This window comes from Gadus morhua, chromosome 12, assembly GCF_902167405.1.
Source record: "Gadus morhua chromosome 12, gadMor3.0, whole genome shotgun sequence".
In the NCBI taxonomy this organism is placed as follows: domain Eukaryota; kingdom Metazoa; phylum Chordata; class Actinopteri; order Gadiformes; family Gadidae; genus Gadus; species Gadus morhua.
This window is the reverse complement of record NC_044059.1, coordinates 7,841,464-7,866,130: the sequence shown is the minus strand read 5'-3', so window position 1 is coordinate 7,866,130 and position 24,667 is coordinate 7,841,464. Positions and strand designations below refer to the sequence as shown.

At 42.6% G+C, this 24,667-nt stretch overlaps 1 protein-coding gene across 1 annotated transcript; it reads right to left on the bottom strand.

Annotated features, from left to right (window-relative positions):
- Positions 1 to 239: 239 nt before the first annotated feature.
- Positions 240 to 24,666, bottom strand: xxylt1 (xyloside xylosyltransferase 1). Its single transcript, XM_030373315.1, is given in 8 exon segments — positions 240 to 5,715; positions 5,717 to 5,836; positions 5,838 to 5,927; positions 5,929 to 5,983; positions 15,002 to 15,134; positions 21,781 to 21,928; positions 23,417 to 23,995; positions 24,199 to 24,666. Coding segments are annotated over 7 exon segments (1,182 nt in total). The 5' UTR covers positions 23,921 to 23,995; positions 24,199 to 24,666; the 3' UTR covers positions 240 to 5,583.
- Between the last annotated feature and the right edge of the window lies 1 nt (position 24,667).

Below are 24,667 nucleotides of genomic sequence, written 5' to 3'. Positions count from 1 at the left end.
CTGATTTAACCAAAACTGTCGGTTGTCAGTGTGGTCGTTATACATGGTGGCTGCTGACACATTAAGCTTCTTTGTACTCTTCACAGGTCTGGATCCTCTTCAAGCTTTAAGCTTAAGTACCATCTCAGCCAAACACTGCAGGTCAATACCGGTCAGATCCTTAGACCAAGTGCACATGGTCTTATATTGTACCATAGGAACTGATTATATAAATAACTTTTATCAACATAACACACCTTTTGGTCATTATGATGCTTTAATTCTAAAGCTTGTGTTCAAGCCCTTAATGGATGATTCATTCGAATTGCATAGAAGAATACAAATATTGACTCAGAATGTTCAATTTGCAAAGCTTTAAATGTATATTGTATCAGAGCATGAGAGGTGGAGGGGCAGGAGCAGAGAGTGTGGTATGATCCTGAGACGCGACCCCAAGACGGGGCAGTTTGCTGGGTGTGGAGAACGGGAGATCAATTGGGTTATAGACAGATTGGCAAATGCCTCTCTCCCCAAGTAAGAAACATAAACCCCAGACCAGCACCAAGAGCGGAAAAGCCTGGAAGAGCAATACAGGTGTGTTGAATAAACATGAATCTTAATGTATTTAAATTGCAAACCAAGGGTGAATAAAGCAACAGGTTAAGCCCTTGACGTTTCTATTGGACAACCTTGGTAGTCTCAGAAAAAACTTAAAAATTACAAAATCAAACGATGGAATACTATCTGCCATTCGCTGACAAATTATTGAACAATGCGACAATTTTGGCGATTACTAGAAGTAATAAAGTTTCCCCTTCCCTTTTCCAGCCAGCAGCGGCGGCACACCAGACAGTCGCCGAACCAAACGACAAATCGTTCTAAATCCATTTCAACCGTCAGCAGAAAAAGTAGGTTATCCGGAGTGCGGCAACACGTGAAAGCTTGGCACATGGTTGCCAGGAAAACCTCCATCTTCTTGCTCAAAGATTGACTATTGTTTGCAAACGATTCAGAGAGATGTAGTGAAAACACTTGGTAGGTTGCCTTTGTGACAAAGTCATCGTTCCTCTCTTGTGACGCATAGAGAAGCGTATAAGATGTGTCAATTGGACCGTTTTTGAGTCCTTTGTGTTCAGAAACATTGAATAAAAGCGGAAGGTCAGACAAAAGGTAAGCTGGAGGGGAAGGAATTCGAGTAAGATGGAAATGGGAGACACAGGTTAGAGTAGGAGTTTGGCCTGGTCAATTTAAAGAAGACCCGATACAATAACCATTTCAATATCGAAGACAATATGGCCAATCAATTAGCCTGTCATTGTATGTAAAGACGTATGGACACACAAAAAACTGTTTGGTGTTCATCGGATACAAATTATTTTTAGGTAAATACACTACAGAGGTAGTGACTGGCCTATATAATGTTCTGTTTTGTCATGCTTTAACAACTGAGCAGATTCAAAGCAAAGTCAGACTTGAAAGAGAAATTGAAATGAGCAAGGGTAATTTGCTGTCTCCATTTCACATCAGTTTGCTGTTGCAGTGTCTACGTTTCATTTTTTTTACATAGTTTATTCAAACAAGAATAAACTGTTGTATTTTAAAAAGCCGGTCATCAACTCTAACCCACTTTCCCTCTCTATAATCCCATCCCACAGACCCCTTTCATGAATAAAGAGCAGCTATAGGGATAATGAAACTGGAAATGAACAGTGAGAATCGGCAAAGAAGACATTTACATTTAAATACCATTAAACACAATCAAATAAAAAGAGTGAGTAATAATAAAATAAACACAAACAACTGTATAAAGGAATAAGCAAACACACTTGCTGAATGGAAAATGGGAGTTATCAGTCGCTGACATACAGGTTGTTACGTTGGGAGTAATGAAGACCCAGGGAAGAAAAGCTTTCAGTCAGTGTGTGCACACAGATCCACACACGGCCCATCTTCTTACACGCCCCATCTACGCTGACCCAATCTAGGCGGACAGGCAGCAAACTATTATGGTGACACTAAGTATATAATTTTATCCATGCACCAAAACAGGAACTTGAAGGAATGCTTGGATAAACAAAGTTTACCGCATGACCAGCACCTTGACATGAATACATGGCAGCAATCATAAGCGCCATAGGCAACGTTCCAATCCATTCTACGGCTTTCAGTTACCTTCTTTTACAATGAAATCTCTGGGATTTGTAGTTTCAAGAGGCCAGGATGTACCATCCGGCAGATTGCCACTTTAACAAAAAATGTACGGGTGCGCTACGGTTGGAATATTTTCCAACTACTTTCCCAGGCTTCTTTCCATAGAGCACATTTAAGAAAATTACCATTCACAAAACACAATTCCCCATCAATTGCTATCCTAAGTAGGTTAAATAGAGGATGCAATTTAGCTGGAAAATAATGGAGGGAGGGGGATTTTCAACAACAAAGCCATCATCCAAAAAGGATGATCTCATAGACCATGAATCACACGTGGCACTTCACAGATTGAAGCAGTATCAATAAAGGGTCTCTCCAGTGCGTTCCATGGCTTAATGCACGCTATACCCTAATCACTGTGTGCTTTGACACACATTCATACATTTCCAATGGAGGCAGGAGAAGCATAGGATCCTAGCAGCAATCCTTCTTTTGCTGGATTACAACCTCCTCTCTGCGGTATGCCCCATTTTAATACGCTTATAGGATCTGGACAGTACAGTCCGATCTTCATATTTACATGCAAATACATGATAAAACATAATACACTTCTCCTGCCCATGCTGTGTATATGGGTAGGAGCTAATGCCATTGGCAATGTAAATGTCATGCTCCAGAGTTGAAGGGTTAAAAGCCCAGCAGACTGCTAATGGGGTAGGGGCCATGACAGTGATTAGAACAATACAGATATGGTACAAAAGCTCTTCTGCATATTGTTCCCTCTTTACAAATAAGTATGCAATGCATTTAGTGCATTGAAATGGATCAAAATGAACTTTCTGCACGCGATGGCAGGATCTGTGCGAAGTAGGTAATAATGTAGATGCAACGTAATGTGGTACGGAACCGATTGGTACATGGTCGTGCATACCAACCATATACTTCATATTTAATATTTAGTCTTTAATTTTCCTTCACACTCTCCCTTTGCCTATAAAGACCAGCATACATGCTATAATATCCCTAATTTTCTCAGGTTCTATAGTGGACACTGGACAAGGGCTTTATTTTTATTACAAATATGTTTAGCTATTTTTTTTATCAAATTTGTGCCTATCTGTTTGACATTGACTCTAGATTGTCTCGAGAGCACCAAGGTTAGCTAAATGACTTTCATGTTACCACACTTGATCCTTTTATCGCGGGGCTTAAGTCTGTTGCACGTGGGGCCGGACAGCATCCTCAGCTGTGGTACAATAACCATATACCACGGCCACTATGGAGCTATTGCTTAATTGTCTGAGTTATACAAATAGAAGATGCCCTTGGGAATGGCAACAATGGCAAGGCAGTACAAAGTGTTTGTCCTTGAATAGCTCTAAATGTGAATCCAATCGCCCTGCTGACTGTGGGGGTTAGTGTTACACAGGGAGCGAGTAAAAGTGGTTAAAAAGAGGCCTGGGGAAAGTGGGTCGATTCAATGTTTTCATGCCAGATGTGGCCTCAGTCGAATGCATGCTACTGGTAAACTTTTGCACCAAGATCTGTAGATTCTCCTGACCTACATTCGCGCTCTTCCATCCCATCATTGGAACCTTAACGCTACCATTTGAAGAGAAGGCGAAACGCTGGTTTTGGGGTTAACTCCACCCTCACCCTTGTTGTGACCCTCACAAACAAAGGTTGGGTTATGTATTTGTATTAGTTTTCTTGAAACATCCAGGAATAGGACAAAAGGTGCATATATATATATATATATATATATATAAAAATGAGTCATCATTTATTGAAGAATAGCTTCCTCTTGCCTAGCCTTACAGGAAGCAGAGACACCGAGCACAACAAAACAAACACATTGAACAACAAGTCTATAACTGAACATTTGCCATCCGATGTGGGCAGATTTTAGAGTTTCCTGCACTGCACTATGCATGGAATCATACCACTGTATGGAATCATACTATACTCATGGAAAACGTGTTTTTGGAATGAAGTAATCAATTCCAGTAATCAGGAACATTGTAATGTATATCAATTGTCTAAACAATGAAATTGACAGGAGATACATACTTAAGCACTTTCCTTAAAAAATAGCACAACAGGTTTGTGGAATAAAACCAACTGAAGGCAAAAACAACGTTACATTTTCACTTCTTCAAGGATTACATATTTTCAAAAACATAACCGGTAAAAAAAAGAAAGAGGAAAGAAAATAATAAGATGAATAATGAAAGAACTTTTCAAAAAACAAAACCGGTAAAAAAAGAAAAGAAAAAGATAAATAATGAAAGAACTGTTACACGTACAGAAACAACATGAAGAGAATAAAATAAAACAGAAGTAGAGAATCACCCTTAAAGAAGCATTGCTCAGTATGTCTTTTGCTGAGGGGCTGTTACTTGTTACCCAAGTCGGATCTTGTATATAAACTATATATATATATATATAGTATATCTCCATAGATTTATTTACACATGTTTTCACAACCCTTCGTCATCAATGTCTAGAGAAAACAAATCGATCCAGATGCTTTAAGTTACATTATATTATTAATCGTTCCCTCATTATTTCAGTCATATACTTTTCATTGGATTAAAATGACTGAAAGAAAGAGAATTCTATCAGAATCGTTATCCACCGTTTGTGTCTTTAACGCAGCATATGGAGAAGCGCTCACACTGCCATCCACCAGATGAACGGAGGCCAGAGGAACAAGAAGCTGGTCAAAGGGCAGTGTTTACTCTCTGCGACTCGATCCGTCTCTCCGTCTGACGGGCGACCAGCCCTTGAGTGCCGGCAGTTCCACCAAATTCCTCCAGACTTTTTAGTGGGCACTGGGAGTGGGCTCCGAAATGGGTCAGTGGACCCGGTCAAACGTCTAACAGGCTTCCTGCGCGTCCCGAGAGTTTGTGTGCATGTGTCTGTTTGTTTCGCCTCTTTTAAACTCCAAAATGGTCATGGATAATTGGACCCATGACGCCTGAAGCATTCTCTTCGGCCCGTCATTGCTTTACAACCGTGAACCCGGTCCATTTCCCTGTGCTATTCAAAGCTTGACGAGAACAGTCTAAATGGAGCCAGCGGCGTGGAGGCAACCGTAACTAACGCCAGGCAACCGCTTGATACGACCGGAAGCAGTTCAGTACACAAGGCATTTGTTTGGGTGAATCTGAAGTCCTTATCTAGGACCGCAGCGGTAGCTATGTTCCATCCACTTCAACACCCCCCCCCCCCCCCCCCCCCACACTGCCACGCCCTCCTGGCTCTCATTGCTCTCCTCGCCCTCCTTTCTTGCATAACTGCAAGAAAAACAGTCCAATCGTCATTACTTACATTCTCGAAGCGGGTTGAGACCCGAAACCCACCGGCAGGTAAAGTGGAAGCACCGCGACCACCTACACCGCCGGTGGGAAACAGGCTCTCCCCTGTCATGGGGGGCGGGTCAGACCTCAGTCATCCGGGATGGCCAGTGTTACAGTTCCCGTGGAAGATGTACACGGGGCCATCGCAGCGGTAGTACAGCTGGAACACGTCCCCGTAGCCGTGCTCCCGCCACCAGGTGCAGAGCTGCCGGTTCCAGCCGCACGCCCAGGGCGTAGAAGAGCTGCGGGTGCTCCATGCCGATCATGGAGAAGAAGTCCTGGTCCCCCAGGTGGCCCCTGAAGCGGTACTGGTCCGCCAGCTTGGCCACGTTCCCGGGCTCCAGGAAGCTGGTTGTAGAGGGCCGAGGCCCGCATGGCCTTCAGGTCCAGGAGCATCACGCCGCTGTTGAAGCCCGGCAGGCCGTCCGGAGGGGGTTCCTCCCACCTTGGTCTTGGGGTTCTCCTTGCGGTACTGCCAGAAGGGATGTGGTCTGTGGGGGAGGTGTGGTGGTTAGGGCTCGGTGGAAGCACTGGATTAAGAAGGAGAGCTCATGAAGGGCTGGCTCCCCTCCAGGGCTCTTTGGATATAGCACGGCGCTTATGCTCTGGCTCTGCTCTGCGTTATCCCTGTGACTCAGGGGGAGAGCATAGGGTTGACATTCAAATCCATTAGCGTCGCAGTTTAAGTCCAACACAAAGAATGTTCAAGTATGAAAGAATGGGAAAGAGAACAGAGGGGTTTCAACATGAGCATTATAAAACTCACCAAAGTATGGTGTTAGGAATCAAGACAAATGGGAGATAAAAACTGAAATAACACATTAAGTTAATCATCATTCTGCTGCTATAAGTTCCATGGTCAGTTGATAGGCTGTCAAGGACTTTTTAATTGCTGGGTTCGTTAACTGTCAGTCTGAGAGAAGAGGTGGTGACTCGATTTCAAACTCAAACTTGCATTGAGCTGGGTGCTCTTTTTTTAGATTACTTGACGCAAAATTAAGGGTTTATTTCTTCATTAATTTGTTGGCCCTGGTAAATGGACTTCATTTATAAAGCTCTTTTCAGACCTGTGGCCAATCAAAACGCTTTATAGCACTGGCCTCACATTCACCCACTCATGCCCACAATCAAGACGGCAGCGTCTTCCACACAAGGCAGCAGTCAGCTCATGGGAGCAGTTGGGGTTAGGTGCCTTGCTCAGGGGACATTTCCAACACGTGGCAAAAGAAAAATTATGCTTGAGAACAAATTTTTCTTTATGAAGTAAAAAGTTACAAGTTGCCGGTGCAGATTTAAATCGATGACAGGGCATGAGGACTGACCCCAATCCACCACTGCATTAAGGAGAAGTGCCAAGATTTCTCCTCTGAAGATTCTGTGTTTCCACAGTAGCTATGGAATGTCTACGTGAGGAATGTGAAGTATAGAGTTTGGGATTGCGGCTGGGTGTTTTCTCAGCTGGGGTTAGCCCCAGGGACCAGAGCCAGTTTGGGTTTGTTAATGACCCAATGGGCCTCCGATAGGTCTGGTGTCCGCAACCTATAGCCTCCCTCTTCCCTCACCACCTTAATACCCTTTACAGCTACCGACAATGGATGAAGCAAACATGAATTCCTTGTTTATTTTGTGAAAAATGCACCATAGTGCATTCAAGAGCTGGCTCAACTCATAATTCACTAGAAATAGCACTGAATGGCTTAGGTCAAAAGATAGGAACAGCCGGAATAACATGTCTAGCATTAATAATTAACCACCAGTAAGAATTTCTAAGTTAGGCCAAGTCCAGATAAAGAAAGTATATGTCCACAACAGAGATCACTATATTACCGATCCTTTGAGTTTGTTTCATTTAGCTTCAAACACTTAAAATAACTATTATATTTAAACTAACCATTTTCTAAAAATATTCACATATACTCCATGTTTATAAACTGAGAATTAAAGTGCCACTCTCAAACAATTGAGCTATTGAATGCTAGAAAAAAACAACAACTTCAAGACTTTCGAAAAGGAATACTGCGTGCAACCATTTGCCCTCGAGAGATTCTTGTATCATTTGTTGAGCCAGCTGGCTTATCGCTTAATCAAATGAAAGCGTGTACGCAGTGACTGGGCTCTTGAGGCAAAAATAGCTTTTGAGACCACCGCTTTGAAGATAACCCCCGGAGAGGTTTCTACGGCAGATACACTGGCGGAACGGCTCATCAGTGTGAGACGACCAGCCGCCTGGTCTAAAACGGAGAGGTAGCAGATATACTGGCGGAATCATCAGTGTGAGAGGACCAGCGGGCTGGAGTAGTGAACAGAGAGGTTTTGACAGCAGATGTCTGGCGTTTCTGCTCATCAGTGTGAGAGGAACGGCCGTCCTGACGGTGAACCAGTCACCAAAACCGACTTGTGGGGTTGCTTGTGTCCTTTCAGCTGTCGTACTCATGCCATCCATATGTTGACTGTACAGAGTAAAAACAGCAATGGGGAGTGTGATCAGGCTTTTACTGCTATATTGCTCTCAATCCTTGTTCTCAGGAACAAACATCACAACTTTGTGTGAACACACTCGATCTGAGAAATACAGATGTGAAGGAGTAAAATATCAATCTTGTTTCCAAATACCTCTCATCCTTTCTTTAAAAGCTTTGTTTTTTGTGCTCTGTGGTGTGCCAATCAGGTATTAGAGTTTAATTCCAACATTTGGAGTTGGGAGTGGCAGCAGAGGTAATCGTACTGAGCAATTTGCTCTGCAAGTTGCAATGAGCTGCAACTCTGAGATACATGAACGCTGCTGGAAAATGTGTTCATTTCCTTCCTTTTGTTGTTGTTTTTTTGCATAGAGATTCAATGGAATCTTGACAAGAGCTAAAAGTGCTGAACCCAAAGCTCCACTCACGATGCACAAGCTCAAGACAAAGGTAGATCTCGTCCACTTCACAGTGTTATCTTGAGGAAAGCCCGAGGATCTCTGATCGGCCTCATGCAGAGATGTTCTCCATCTCTGAACAAAGTCAATGAATTAATACGGCCCTTGCATATGAAGCAAATAACATACCCACGGCAGTGGTAAAACCGGAAATAGAACTTGGATAAAAACAGCTCCAAACCCTGAGAAAACGCTGAAATATTTAGAGAGAAAGAGGTCCGAATACATTGGCGACGCGGAAGTGGAAAAAGACAAGTATGCATTATGGGCTTGAGTTAATGAGCAGCAATCTTGTTAAATACTATCCTCTACCTCTGTGTTGCTCCTTGGAAATATAACCAAGTTTATCTCACGGTTTATCAATGTGTTCATGATGAAAATACATCGGTGGGAAGACTTATAAAGGTAGGCGCAGTTGAAGCTCCAGACGAAGTACATGCATCTCCACTCTGAAGTTTCAACAAACTACTAGGACAGAGTGTGTATGTGGCTGACCTATATACGCGGGGCTGCCACTTTATATATAAATAACTTGGGTGTGAATATACGATTTAATGTGCTTGTTCACATGGCTTTTATTGTGCCGACTCTTCTGTAGTAGTTTTCGCTCAGGGGATTTAAAGATCTCCACAGTCTATGTTTCTTGAGTCGCGAGTGTCTACGTGCGCCGAGACACATATTTGGATCGGGGAAGGGAAATATTTACACAGTGCGGTTTAGGACTAAGGAGCTCATGTTTAATAGACTGCCGCGGTCTGCATTCAGCACAGACCACAGCAGGACATTCAGCTATCTCTGGCAATTAGTTTGACGTTAAAGCCTCACTGTAACAGATGCTAATGATGGAGACACAGAGAGCGAGGGGATAGAGAGCAGGGGGCTTTACTGGTGCTCACGTCAGCTAATTATGTTTGCCATTTGGGCTAATCAGGCTCCAAAACGACCATTCCTTGTACCCAGAATTGTAAAAGAACTGACAATTATTTTTGATTGATATGATTTAACATAAGATGATTTAATGTGTGATTAAAGCTCCTCATTTGTCCTTGCAGCAGTTTAGTCTCCATTCTTTCCAGGGTAGCCCTGTTGCAACTCTGTTGTGCAGCAATTCCAATTTTTGTAGTTTCTCCAATCTGATTGTATGTTTAGTGTTGTCAACATCCGAAAAAACGATTTTAGATAGCTTCATGTTGATAAGCAAACAACTATTAAGTGCTTTGTTCGTTGCGACACATTTAGTGATAAAGCAGTAGATACAATCTTTTGTTTTTATAGCAAGAAAAATTAAGTTAGGACACTAAATGTGGATTGTTCTGCATGTAAATATGGATTCTGCTGCATGTTCTTCCCTAATGACGGATCAGCTGTCAATATCCACCTGCCGTTAAACATAAGCAGCTCTGTACTGGGGCAGAATGTCCGTCCTCTACGCAACATAATACTGGTCATTTAGTTCTTGGTGGGAGATGTCAAACCACCAAATTGCATGAATAACTGAACGGCGGAACACCCTAATCTTGATTCCGTAACCATTTGTGACAGACTTTCATAAGCAATGACAGCCATACAAATGGTCATCCAGGACATTCTTACCAAAACCATGACTGCATCAGCTCAGTCCACAGTAATATATACATTATGAAATATATTACCTCGCTTTTTTTTCTCTCTACTATTTTTTTTTTGTAATTGAGAACTTTGAAATCTCCCCTTAAAAAAATACACAAAATGTTCATATAGATAATGTTCAAATAGAAAATAATTGGTAAATATGTATCCAGATGCTCTATAAAACATTTAATGAATGAAAAATCAAAATCACGATCTAAATTTGATTGATTGCACAGCCCTAGTTCCATATCTTCTGGCTTTGGATGAACACAACAAACTCTTCAACCATCAGTATTTCTTAGCCGAGTTTTCTGGCGGACACAGCTTTCGCACAGTGCCAGTTCACAAGCCTTGTCCATCCGGCTGCGTGAGGTTTTCCCCCGCTCCTCGCCACCCTCTCAACTGAAGTGTTTCTCTCATTTTGTGGGCACTGACAAACAGAAGCAGGGACAATCTGTGCCACTACTCCGCTAGAATCAATCCATCACTTTGTTCCAAACAGGAACTTCCTGATCTCTCACGACTGTACATAACCGTGGTGTTGTTGGTCAGGAGTCCAGCTCTGCCTGTCAACACATCCAAGACACACTGCCTCTCCTCACTGCTGTCGAGTTAAGGAAGCCTGAAACGTGTGCATCGATGACGCGTTGGAAAGTATTGCCAAATTGGCTCAACTCTAAACTATAAAGCCTTGTTTGCAGTTTGGAGAGATGCTACACAAGCACAGGATTCGCATGCGATGATTAATACGCGTTTAAACTACACTTACAATGTTGTCATACGCTTCCTTGATCGCATCCGAACGTATTCTCGATGATCGGATCTTAATGAGTGCTGAATGTGCCCTCGGAGGGCCTTCGCACCTGAATTCCTTTGGGATCCTTTTGTGGGAGGATCGCCCTGTCACAACACATTTAGTAGCAAGTATGAAAGCCTTTGCTAGTGATGTTCTCCAACAGCCGGTGGAAAGATGCTGCAATCATTTCCTCTAATGAACGTTTCTGAGTGTGTTTCTTTTAAATAATGCCCTGTGTATTAGCATCAAACAAGCGCAGGGAAGCGAAAATGATGCTTTCAGAAAAGCACTTCCGCATAGGTGCGTGTTGAAGCAAAGCATGGGCTCGCACGCAGACTTTTCAAGATGGATAAAAGATGTCTTCTGTGTTGGGCGGATAAGTTCCTATATTTGGACTCAATTTAGACTCACAATTTCAAACAAAGGTTACTTAGAAAAAGTAATTCAGCTCTCCTGATATCAGTGGGGAGACCTTTCCACCATTGTGGACCAAGGACACAAAACAATCAAGACTTATTGAGCAGCTGCTAGGGTTCCCACGTAGTGAGAGAGTAGCAACCCATTTGGCAGTCATAGAGCCTAGTGAATGGTTTGACCGTGTCCTGGATTTAGGAAGGGCCAGAGCCGACCGCAGCACGGTAGGCTATTACAAGTGTCTTGAATGGGATTCGAGCAGCCGCCAGTATCCGGTGCAGTGTTACACAATGCATGTTTTCCAAGTCTTCTTTTCTGGTACAATCGTTTCTCGGTATTAAGGGTTCAAAGAAGAAAAAGTGAAGGAATGTCGACCTACTTGTCAACAAATTCACATTTTCGAGAAGAGCAGCAACACAAAAAATAAAAAGTTTAAAAACGTGTCAATTTTTCATCTATATTCGTCAACACAGTAATATATGCCATTTTATCACGGTTACGGTTTTATTGCCACAATGCGAGTCAAGCTGAATTGGATTCTTGCCCTGGCAGCTCTCCAAGATCTCATACGCTCGTGTATTTAATTCATTGTATTTCCTCTAAGGGACAAGTTTACGGCACAAGCACAAGAAGCTGTCAACTCCGACAGATGCCATGTGCAGCCTGGCACTCGGGGCTGAGGGAGCGAGGATGCAGCGGGAGATGTGTCGTTATGGGGCAGTTTGTGGCTAATTACATTAGTGCACGCATTAGCACAAACTTGCACAAATTAGCACATATGAGCCGTCAGTGTGATGGCAGATGACTTGAATGACCAGTAAGTACTATGAAGTTTTAGTAGAACCTGCTAATGCTATGATTTACAGAATATCTAAAAGGCATAGGTATGTTGGTCAGTGCAAAGAGACCTTTGTATTGAAAACTGTTTCACACTGCACCTTGTATTAGCCAATATGAACATTTACTGCTGTAATAGACATTTAAATTACTTACACACACAGACCTAAACCTATCCAACAAAGCATGCCACCAAATGTCAAGTTTGTTCACATACTCTGATAAATGCAACTTCCTCAACAGCTCAATTTATTTTGATGAATCCAACAACACAAATCTTGGCCTACATTGTTGAATAGGTGGAATGATACAACTATGGAAATAACTGTAATTCTATATCCCATGGACTGCATAGATCCAGCAACAATTGCGGGGATTAGCTGCTGTGGCACAAGAAAGGAAAAAGCCTTCATCTTCCAATTAAAAAAAAAAAAAAAAAAGAGTCAGAACAAAACCCACAGGTGTGGCAATGAGGTAAATACACACTGTGTACTCTTTCCGGCTAGGCAGCCCTTTAGTGAATGGCTCCTGAAGATGCAATACAGATACACAATGTGCCGGTGGTGGCAGCACATTGCTCGAGATGCCATGCTGCTACGGCAGGAAGATGGAACAAATGTCAGAGAATGTGTTCCATTCTACTCTTCCCCATAGGCCCAATCCCATTTCTACCCTTTACCCCTTCCCCTTACCCCTCCCCTTGTTTTGAAGGGGTAAGGGGAAGGGTTAAGGGGTAGAAATGGGATTGGGCCTTAATCTGCTATGGTGTGTTGAGTTGAGGGAACAGGAGGAGGAGGAGACGATAACAAAGACATGGAGAGGCTTGGACAGAACATGTGTTGCAGTGTCTTGTTCCATATTGCCACATATGGGTTATGGCCATCTACAGGCATCATTGACTCAGCTGGCTGGCTTTAATGGATGGGGTCGTGCTCCTGAGGCTGATATATTGATATGTGCGGGGTCATGCCTTGTCATGCTTTACTACAGATTCAGACTCCCGTAAGAGAGTTCAGCAGGTTAATACAATAAATAAATAAACAATAAATAAATAAATAGGAATCAATCAAGCAAAACCTTTTATGTTTTAGTGATCAAAAATAATAATACCAATTCGGTACAATGTTCACATTGTTTAGTTAAGACATTGACTGGATTCGATTAACAAGAGACTCTGCAGCTGTATTAAAACGTGGATGGATCCCACCCACCATACCACAGGCACAACACAGAGACTGCAATCACTAATGGGGGGGGAGGGGGGAAGCGGCCAGCAGTGGCTTAGTGATGCAAGCGACATCCAGGCGTGATGTTCTTGTGTGCCGTAACTAATGTGGAGCCACGTGAGGGTAACCGGTGTATTAAATGCACTGGTCTTACAAGATTGTATCATTGAACTCTTACAAGAGATCCGTTGGATGACACACATTTCCAATCCCTTTACTACGTCACTGTTCAGAGTGGCTTACGACACAATTAACTGCTAGGGAAACACTGAAAAACCTCCCAGTGATTCATTACGTAATTACATAAATGCAACTACTTAAGAAGAAATAGAAAATTATAATGTATAGTGTCATAAATATTTGGCCTGTTAAGCCCTATGAGACTATAATGGTGATTAAGGGCTATACAAAAAAAAAAAATTGTATTGAATAATGGTTTCCAATACTGAAAACCACAGTGAATCCCTCCCATGTTTTCCACAATTTTATTTTCCTCAGAAACTTTCCTTTGTTAAGGGACCAACACCTCGGGGAGGGAGTAGTTTGTTGAATGGAAACAGACCCATCACGATGATGCAAACACGTGGCAAACATGTCATGCCTTCCATTGCCCAAACACAGGGCCTGCTACATTTTATACATCTGCACCAATGCCTCAAAAAAACAAAAAAAAGGTATGACTGCAAAAGAGAGGGGGACAGAGGGGGAGAGAAAAGGACATTAGAGGACGTATAGCAGTAGTCCCTGGCTTCCTGTTTGCGGCAAACCAAAGTAGATGACGATGACCTTCGAAATGTCGAAGCACTTGCATGGTAGTGTCCCCTGCCGTCACTAGGAATTAATTTTGTCCGGTTTAACCTACCATTTTGCTCCCCGAGGATGAAACTTGACCCTTGCGGGAAATGCAGCAATACAGACTTTCAGGGCGGCATTCACTTGCACCCCAGCACATAACCCTAACTGAGCTGACCAGTAACACAGGCATTACACTGGCACTACAAATCAGTGCCTCATAATACCCATAAAATGCACATGTGGCATATCTGATCAAATCGTTTGAAACAGCAGGGCGAAGCATGCACATTCATGCGATCACATTTCTAGGGTACCAGTGTTTCGGTTGTCACAAAAATCCAGGGAACATGGTGTCCCATATTCACTCCCCATTGCATCAACCAGATCCCTGCTAAAAACACCTTCCTCTGCCCTGCTACTGTCCTCATCTTGAACACACACACACACACACACACACACACACACACACACACACACACACACACACACACACACACACACACACACACACACACACACACACACACACACACACACACACACACACGGTCCTCAGAAACAATGACCTGTCCACCACCACCACCACCATCACCACCAGTACATCTTTAGTCGAGTGGAGACTAAGAGGCTTCTGCTGATCAGTATGTGAACAAATAAAGTCTTGATGCGTTTTTCATTACGATACCCCCACAAGATAGCCCACATTTTGCCCAGCTGGGCAGAAATGTGGGCTATCTCGTGGGATATCGTAATGAAAAAACACATCAAGACATTGAGATTTGTATCGTGCAAATTTGAAGATTTGCACGATACAAATCTTCAAATGAATATTTGTTTCTGCAGTCATCCGAGCCCCACACCTGACATCAACACTAGTGACGTTAAGTGGTTGACGTGGGGAAACTGTGCATACCTGTAGACTGGCTGCATCTCCCTGGTGATGCCCAGGACCGCCCCGGGGGGAAAGTGGTCAAACTGCTTGAAGAGGTCCCTGATGTTGGTCCTGTACTTCAGGTCCAGGTCCACCTGAACGATCCGCGACAGGCCTGGAAGAACGTGCTTCGTTATGAGACTTGCATATTCATGCCTTGCCGTTCGTTATGACACTTCTTTATTCGTGCTCTACCATTCGTTATGACACTTCTTTATTCGTGCCTTACCGTTCGTTATGACACTTCTATATTCGTGCCTTACCATTCGTTTTGACACTTCCATATTCGTGCCTTAACATTCGTTTTGACACGTCCATATTAGTGCCTTAACATTCGACCAAAAATTATGCATGTGTGGAGAAAATAAATGAAAGTAAAGTCTGCTGACTGGCATCAGTGGTTCCCATTCAAATAATTGGTGCTTGGGATACATGGGCAGATAGGAGAAAACGAGAAAAGAAAGTGTACAAAGGACTTGCAATATACCTTAGATAAAATATTAGATTTATCCAATAGTTTTATTGCTGTATACAAAACAATTCAAGTCCTGCATGCCATATTTATTATCTTCCCCCAAACCCCCTGGCAACCAAGTGTGTACCTCAAGCCATGCCATTACCCAAACACCGTTGTTCAGTTATGATTGTACCTACCCCATGGCTTTGAAAACAAAGCATTACGACAATACAGGTTCCCCTACTTACATCTCAAGGTAGAGTGCTTTTTCATCAATGTAGTTTTAGCCAAGACTTTCAGCTACCAAAGCGCTGCAAGAATAACCTCAAGTAAGGAGTAGAATTATGTGGGAGCATTTTTTCTATCGAGATCCATTACTACCGGGGAAGAAACTTGGGGTTTTTTAGATGAAAGATGGTACTGGATTACTGAGGGGAATCAATGCACTCATTTGGATAATCCACAACCTTTTAGGAATTCCGTTGGCTTTTTACACCATTGAATGGTTACATTGGAAAACCATGAAGAAAGAAAGCATGAAGCATATGTTAAACAAAGAATAGCATGGTGGAGCGTTTGAGTGCTGCAAATGCTATCTTACAATCTTTGTAGACAAGTGAAAACACTAAGTATCCAGGAACTATGAACCTGTCATCTGTTCATTGTTTCATGATCATTGTTTTCCTGGTTGCCCTGGTGATGAAATGTTGGGAAATCCTTGGGACACCGGACTCGTACGCCATGGAAACAACGTGATTACTGCACTGGTGGATGGTTGCCATGTTGATTTCACATTGATGACATGAAAGTTATTGATTGGATCAGGTTTTCAGTCCCTGCCATGGTGTTGAAATAGAGCAATAGGATTCTCCTCTATGGTGTTACGGTCTCATGAAGTCAAACTACTTAACTGCGAATATGAGAGAAACTAAGCAAGTCTTACAACTAATCAAAAAATAAAGCCTTAATTAATCAAGTGGTTAGTTCCTAACTTAAAAATCTTTGTTGTCCTGACTTAAATATGGCACGATGATGAAAACAATCGCATAATATAAAAGACAAGAGTAATAAAGTCTAGTGCAACAAAGTAAGGGGCCGGGCATCTAAAAATATTAAATACAGTCTACATCATAAATAGTGCCCTGTTGACCTTATTTATGGAATTATGGCATTTTGAGTGACTAAAAAATTTCGAGTTACATGATGGTGTACAATGATGGTGTACACATTTTGGCATAACGCACTGTAATTGTTGGCCTCAACTGACAAAAGTCAAAGTTCATTGTGAAATTCAAACCGACGGGTCGCGGGCAAATGCAGGTTCTGACTGTAAAGGGCCAGACATCACACAAAACGGAGCCTATAGGGGGGGGAAGAAAAGAAAAACACAAACTTGGCCTTAACTAAGCTTGTTCAAACACTAAACAATGAGAGGTCACTGGGCTTCAGCATGGCTGGAGCGAAGGGGCTTTGAGGGAGAGACATAAATAAATCAAAATAAACTGGGCTAGCTAGCGTCAGCCAGTTCGGTCTTCCTATCCAAACAAGGAAGTGACCCGTCACAATGCCTTCATGCGCTATGCCAACAGCGTGGCGACCGGAAGAGAGTCCTCTCTGATGCCGTGGTTGTGTTCTGTTTATACTTGCTGGGCTTAGCCAGAGGTGGGGTTGTGGGAATAGGTGTTAGTCTGTTACAACATTGGGGACGGTGGCATTTATTCTATGTTGTGTTAAAGACTTAGCACGTGACCTCAGTCGTGTAGTTCACCGCTGTGAAAAGTCTTGTGCATTCCACGATCCCCTCTTTGTGACAGCTACCGTGACACCTAATAATGCTACAGGGTAGAGCTGGTGATTCCTATGAAAACGACCTTGCCGTTTCATATTTAGGGCTGATGTGGTGGCTGGACTCATTAAAGCGCAAGACGGATGGCATTCATCTCAGCATGCCAATACTTTGTTCCAACATCCAGTCATTTTCTCACAAAATTCAATGATGGAAACAGCAGAAAGGGCTTCTACCAAGAATGAATAGATCTGACCCACATACTCAACTTCCAACACCCAGTTGCCCATAACGCGGTTACATTTATTACAGCTCTTTGACCCTTTTGGAGCGGAGGGCTTTGTTAGGGATTTTAACATAGCAGTTTAGTTCTTCTTTAAATCACTATCTTTGAGAAAGAAGGACATTTATATATGTTTGAATGCCACATATGAGAGATGATTGGAACCCGAAAAAAGAACAGGCAAAAGGAAACTATTGCAGAAAGGACCAGAACTGAATAATATTGATATTCGCTGATTGGGAGCTGGGCCAGAGACATGAAGTACACTGTACACAGCGACCTTGTGCTGAGCTGGAGGGCTGAACAGCAACCAGTGACCACACCGGTGACATCGGACCCAATAGTATGGTTGTTGTTTTTCACATGGAAAAACTAGGTCAACCTCATTAAGGCCCTAACCCGAGTCAAAAGAACACATTACTCTGATAAGTTAATAGGAGAACATATGAAGATAACGAGGGGTCGTTACTATAAATGAATACAAAACCAATCATAAACTCGTGGGAACTGGCTGAAGAAATAGTTGGCCAGAGCAGAAGCTAGGGTCTTTGACTCCCAACCAACACAATCGGTCCCAGTGTTCAGATCTACCTGTAGGACTTATCCTGTTTGCCTAGGAAATTTTAATGGCATGCATCTGCATTCATTGTAAGTCACCCTGCATATAAGCACCACAATTACTCAATAATATACATAGCCGTAAAAATAAGCTGCATTTGTATCTTGTCACATGTGCGATGACACTACACAATAGAGAATTTGAATTTGTGCAACAAAATTCTTAAGCTAGTACTTCCTCTCTCCAAATTCTGTTCCAACAATGAAACATTACGGCATCTCTGCTGTGGACTTCCTGGTTATTCCATTAAGGTTTGAAAGCCTGATAAAATCCCATAGCTCAAGAGTGTCAGAGTAAGATGAGAACACAGAGGAAGTGGAAGAGTATGACTGTGTAGTACTCTCTTCAACTAAAATACAGGGGTTGTCTGGCACAGTCACTCTGGAGAGCACAGTGTATGTAGGTCATTGAAGGGAAGACTTTCATTGGTTCAGAGAGCTCCTTTTTAACTGTGATCAACAGGACAGTTCTATTCTTCAGGGCTTCCTTCAAGCTTCCTGTACAATAAGTGCTCGTATTAAATCTCAGAGTCCATCAGGAGAGAGAAAGGAATTTGTGAGCAGATAGGAAAAAACAAAGAACTTCAACAGTTTGGCACATGAATGTTGGAAACATTCATTTAAAATTCTGTGTAATTGTGAGCTTCTGTGTAATTGTGTACATCATGGTGGCAGTGCTGCAGGGTTGAGCTGGGTTGAGCTGGTTTTACCGCATGGTATATGAGCATTGATTATTAGCTCTGGGAGACTATGTTCTTTAAGTAGTGCATAGAGCAAGACTGAAAATACACAATGAATTATTTTCACTGACGAAAGATGCAGGGGTTAAAATGTCTGCTGAACAATACATGCCAAAAGGAGACATTTAAAGAGACACCATCGCAGCAACTTTGGAAAATGTCACACACATACACACACTTCGAAAAAAAAAAAAATGGATTTCCCTGAATTCATTTAAAATACTTATTTTTAACATTTAATTGCTTGATAAACAGACCCTACATGACAAATCTGACGTGACACACTCAAACCTCAAGACCCCCCCCCCCCCCCCCCCCCCCATCATCAGCACCAGGATGAATCCAGACGGGACTCAAACATCCATGATCTTAGGATGGTTCGAATTTTTGAATTAAGGGTTGTGATGGAGGGAGCGAAGTCATTAATCCAACACCACTAGCTCTGAGGGGTTGTGCACAAATATAGCTCTGCCTGCGCAAACAAAACCGCCTCGAGGGATTTTTTTGTCGGAAATGATTCTTATGAAATTAATTAGGAGAGCAAAGTGTTTCCATTTCGCTAGCTATGCCATTGAGCCGTTTCAAAATTTGTGACAACTGGAACCTGTATCCCAGCCTCTGCCTGACTGTATTCGTCAGGAGTAGGGATGCACCGATCCGATATTTGTATCGGTATCGGTACCGATATTGAAGACATTTCTAGATCGGGTATCGGTGACAAATGGGCCGATCCATATTTAAAAAAAAATATATATATATATATATATATATATTTTTTTTTTTTTAGATGTTGCACCTGTTTTTCTGGTGCATAATTATTTAATAAATAAGTAATTCAGTTAATTTACATCTGTTTATTTGTTTTTTGTTTTTTTAAATAGGAAATGTTTAAGTCAAGTCTCATGATCCCAGTCTTTTCCCCTCAAGGAAACTTACAGTTTGTAGCCATAATTTCGCGCTGTTTTTCTATATCGGTATCGGATCGGTATCGGCCGATACTAAACCTCAGATATCGGTATCGGTATCGGAGGTGAAAAAAGCGGATCGGTGCATCCCTAGTCAGGAGGCCGATTGCGTCCTTTAGTTCAAACTCTATTTTTGGAATAATAGGGCTAACACAACAGGCAACCCGGCAAAGTTGTTTTTAAGTGTTGCTGAGATCTGAAGGATCTATTAAAAGTACAGGCGATACCAAAGCATTCAAGCGATAGCAGTGGCACCTTCATCCTCCCTCAAAAAGGGACATTTGGTTTTACACTGTTCAATTGGTTATGTCTAATGTCTAATTCCTAATTGAACATTGTTAAGATCAGAAGAAAATGGAACAAGATGATTGGGCCATTACTTTCCATCCATTTAGTGGACATTTAGTGCTCAACCCATGCTAGACAAGCATCTTGGTTGGTTCCAACCCCAAAATCAATTAAAGTGAATAACCAATTATTAAAAAAAAGGTGATCCTTCCACCCTCATCTGTTAAGCAATCAAGATAACCAAATCCCAGCTACAGAAATGTTAATATGGGATGATAAAAGTGCCATTTGGGGTAATGTACTGTAGGTTTTTCTGTAGAGAGCTTACAGGTGAATACTCATTTGGGCAGAGAACAGCTTGACCCCAGTTTATGAAAGGGTCGGTCATATTCAAAGAATGGTAAATGGTAAATGGACTGTACTTATCTGGCGCCAGTGGCCCCTCAAAGTGATTTTCAATATTGCCTTACATTCACCCATTCAGTCACACACTAACCATGCAAGGCAACAGCCAGCTCGCCGGGACCAGTAAGGGGTAAGGTGTCTTGCTCAGGCACACTCAGCTAGGAGGAGCCGGGTTATCGAATTAGCAACCTTCTGGTTACCAATCAACCCCTGCTCTACCTCCTGAGCCCCGTGCCTTAAGGATCAGTAGAAACAGAAAGAACCCAGAAGAAGGGCTGGAAGAAGGGAAAATAACTTACTAATCGAAACCTACGAATCCTATGACCTGCACTTCAACAGCAGCTTAGCGTGTGATGACCTAAATGGTTTGGCCCAGTTCAGCTCAATTCCCCCCCGAAAATCACATTTTCAAGTGTCCTCTCATCTGCGCAGTGAGTCAGGCTGCGTGGAAAGCCACATCGTTTTCGAGTTTGCCTACGTAGTTTGGGTCGACCGGGCTGAGGTGTCACGGAGTGAATATTGATCAGAGCCCCGGAGCCCCAATGACTTGCTCCATTGGCTGAGTGCTGCCACACGCTGCCTGTCCTCTCGAGTGTGAAAGGTGTCGGGACACAGCACCCTGAGCGACGGCGAAGCCGTGGAGCGATCAGCCATTGTGCATTGTACGGTGGCAATATTGTGGGCAGAGGCATTCATTAATTAGGAGGGATTAAACCCTTCCCTCCACTCTACAGCGCTAGGCAGCACGCCACATCGGTACAGCTGACTACGCAGGAGGTAGCATCCAGCTCTGCATGTGTGGATAGCCTTTATTAGTTCTATATGTTTACAAGTCACACACATTTTCATGATTAAAGAAAAAGAAATTATACGTTACTGCTAGGTGTTGCAACGATAAACCATGAACACGTGTGCAGTCCAGCAGTTATCTTTGCCATTTTTGTAAAAAATAAATGCCATCCCTCAAGCTCAAATGTGAGGGCTAATACAGTGCTATGGCTTGCCACATACTAGCTAAAACTGGTATGAAATCAAAGACGCATACCAATGATTTCTCCTATTTTTAGTACTGTCGAAACGCATCGCAATTTATAACTAATCTTGCCTATAAACCATTTTCAATTGATTGTTTTAACTATATCCATCTTTATGAAGACAGACCTATTTCCAATGCCAATCAGGTGATTAGAGTGGTTAGACTCCGAGGGAGAGCACTTACTTTGAGGCATAATGTGATGCATGGCCACAGAAAGGAAGAAGATGGCATCACTGTAGTAGGCCCCAGAGCCTGCGCTGAAGTGCTTCTGCATGGCCTCCACAATAGGGAACAGCTTATGGGTGAGATCTACCACGTCATGGAACACCACCTGCACCAGGGATTAACACAATGGAAACAAATAGACATAAATGCTCAATCACTTCCCTGTAAACAAGTTGTACTGCCTTCCGAATTTAACACACAATGCTTCTCTCACATTGAAATGGGATGACAAAGTTCCTTGGAGGTTGTATTAAATGGCGAAAGATCACAACAGCTTCGCAAATTCTCATGATGAAATTGCTAGATTCGTAAAAAGGAGTTAAAAAAAATACATGAGATGAGATGAGACAACTAGAAACACGACTGGAGGGAAAACTACTTCTACAAGGTTTTTTTCTATTCAACCTAACGTCAACCTAATGTCATTGTACACTCACACATAGTGCAATTACCCATCGCAACATTAAGACATCAAACCACAACCAATGAACAAGCTATTTTCAAGAGAGCTACTTTCAAGTTTATATAATCTAATAGTGTTGAAGTAACCAACTACCAACTGCTGTTCATTTGGACCGCCTGTTGACGCTGCTTTGTACGACGGGCTGTTTTGACCGAATACATTGTGCTTCATTAGTTACGCTCAAGGCATAAGAGCATGAACGCAATCGTTAGGGGGGTCATTATACATCATAGAAATATGATATCAATCAAGTAAACTATGTTTAAAGTCATCGAGCCGTGAGAGATTAAGGACATTCTGTGAAAACATAATGTCCAATATAATGATCCCACTCATTTATTATTTTTACAATATATTTAGATTTGAAAGAATAATAAACTCTGTCTGAACTGAGATTGGGAAAGCAGTAGAGATGTAGTGTGACCTTGCATTATTCATTGGTGTGGGTAAGGGTATGATGTCCAGTGAGCCCTAAGGCAGTGGTCAGACTACAGATGGCCATGTTGGGTCCAACAGGTTTTTGGAGTTTGGCACTGAATCGCCAAACCACCCTCCCGTTTGAATAATTGCAAGACTCTTCCTGAATGCAATAGTTGCATCTGCCTTCTCGTTAACAGTGTTAAGCTCTTTGAATTTTTATGTTTAAAAAAAGTAAATAAGTATTTTTTATTATTCGAAAAAGAGAAAAAACCTGCTGGCATGCACCACATTAAAATAGACTGAACCGAGAGAAGGAATCATGTGTTCTGACAGGTCAACACTGCCCCCATGCGTTTCAAAACGGAAGTAGTGGAGTCACTAATTGAAATTACAAGACCGAGTGACTATCAGGATGGTCTCATGAGGCCATGCCAGGACACTCCTGGGAAAGACCACCACTGAGACCAATACCAACCAGTACACACAGCTTAATGTTGAATTCAGTCAGCATTGTGATGTAAACACTTTAATTCCTTGTTACTCCACACTCTGTCCAGTTGTTTTATAAACTTGGCTTTGACGCTTGCTTTGATTTTCCTTAGGCCTCACTTGGAACAGGCCAAAGCACCTTGATAGTGCATTTTAGTCATTAAGCATCTGCTAAGCGATTAAATGCATGTTTGTACTCAATGTAGGCCCAGAACTTCTTACCTCATACTGGAACGTTGCGTCCAGCAGAACCTCCTGAAGCATCCGCTGGCCCAGTTCTTGGCTCGCTTGGTCACTCACAAAATGGAGCACCAGCACCTCTTCCTCGAGGAAGTCCCCGTGCTTCACCATGGACAGCATGGCCACCCTGAACTTCTCCTGCAGGCTCCGGCTCTTGTCTATCTTGGTGAACATCATGAGAACGTGGAAGTGCGGGTCCGACAGCGAGCTTGTGTCTTCCCCTCCCTCCCCGCCGTCCTCCCCGCCGTCGTGTTCGTGCGGGGTGAGTCTGGTGTCCAGAGTGAGGTCAGCATCGTTCCTGTTGGCGTTGTGGCTAGCCTGGCTTTGTTTGATCCGCTTGGTTGTGCTCGAGAAGTTTTGCCTCTCTGAACCAAAGTAGTAGAAAGCTACCACAGCCAGTGCTGCAGCCAGAAGAAGGATCAACTGGTAAGATCTAAAGGTGCTGATCCTTCCCATGGTACAGACCACCACTCTCAGTATGCCCATATCTCTTCATTTAACCGGTAGACTGGCATGGGAGGCGTGTGTTAATGGGAATACATGTCCCGTCAGACGGAACTCCTATCAAGAAAACAACAGGCTGTTGTAACACCACGATGAGGAAATATAATTCAAGGTTTTAAAACAACAGCACTTCCGAAATTTATAATTATTCTGGTTAAGCAGGTTATGTACAGCAGGGATAGTAAGTGCTTAGTCATTCAATTTGTTCATGGCTGAATCAACCGTTATGAAATCAACGCATTTGCTTTACAGTTACTCACTTATGATAGATTTTGAGCTGTGCCTCTCCTTGCAGATTCTTGGCTTGTGAGGGGACGCCTTCTGTCAACATCTAATTTGAAAGCAATTATAGGTAGACGCCTTTACAACAAATAAATTACCTTCCAACATGAATACACAAAACCATCACTATTACCACGCCAAAGAGGAACCACTGACATTCTCGCTGGTTAGCCAGCTAGCTACAAGACTAATCACCCAGTAAAGGCAACCAACGCGCTTATGTCCGTCACCCCTATTCATCCGCCCTCGCCTCAGAACTCGAAAGAACACACATTGAAGTCGTTCACATACATGCAAAAGGAGAATATAGTGAACAACGTCCACGACTGTTTATGAAACAACGGCACGTCAAATGAAAACATGTCATTTCATCTCCAGAAACAAAACAAAAATATTTTAACTCGAGTCGTGACCACGCCCATTTTCCGGTTGAAGATTCCGTATTTC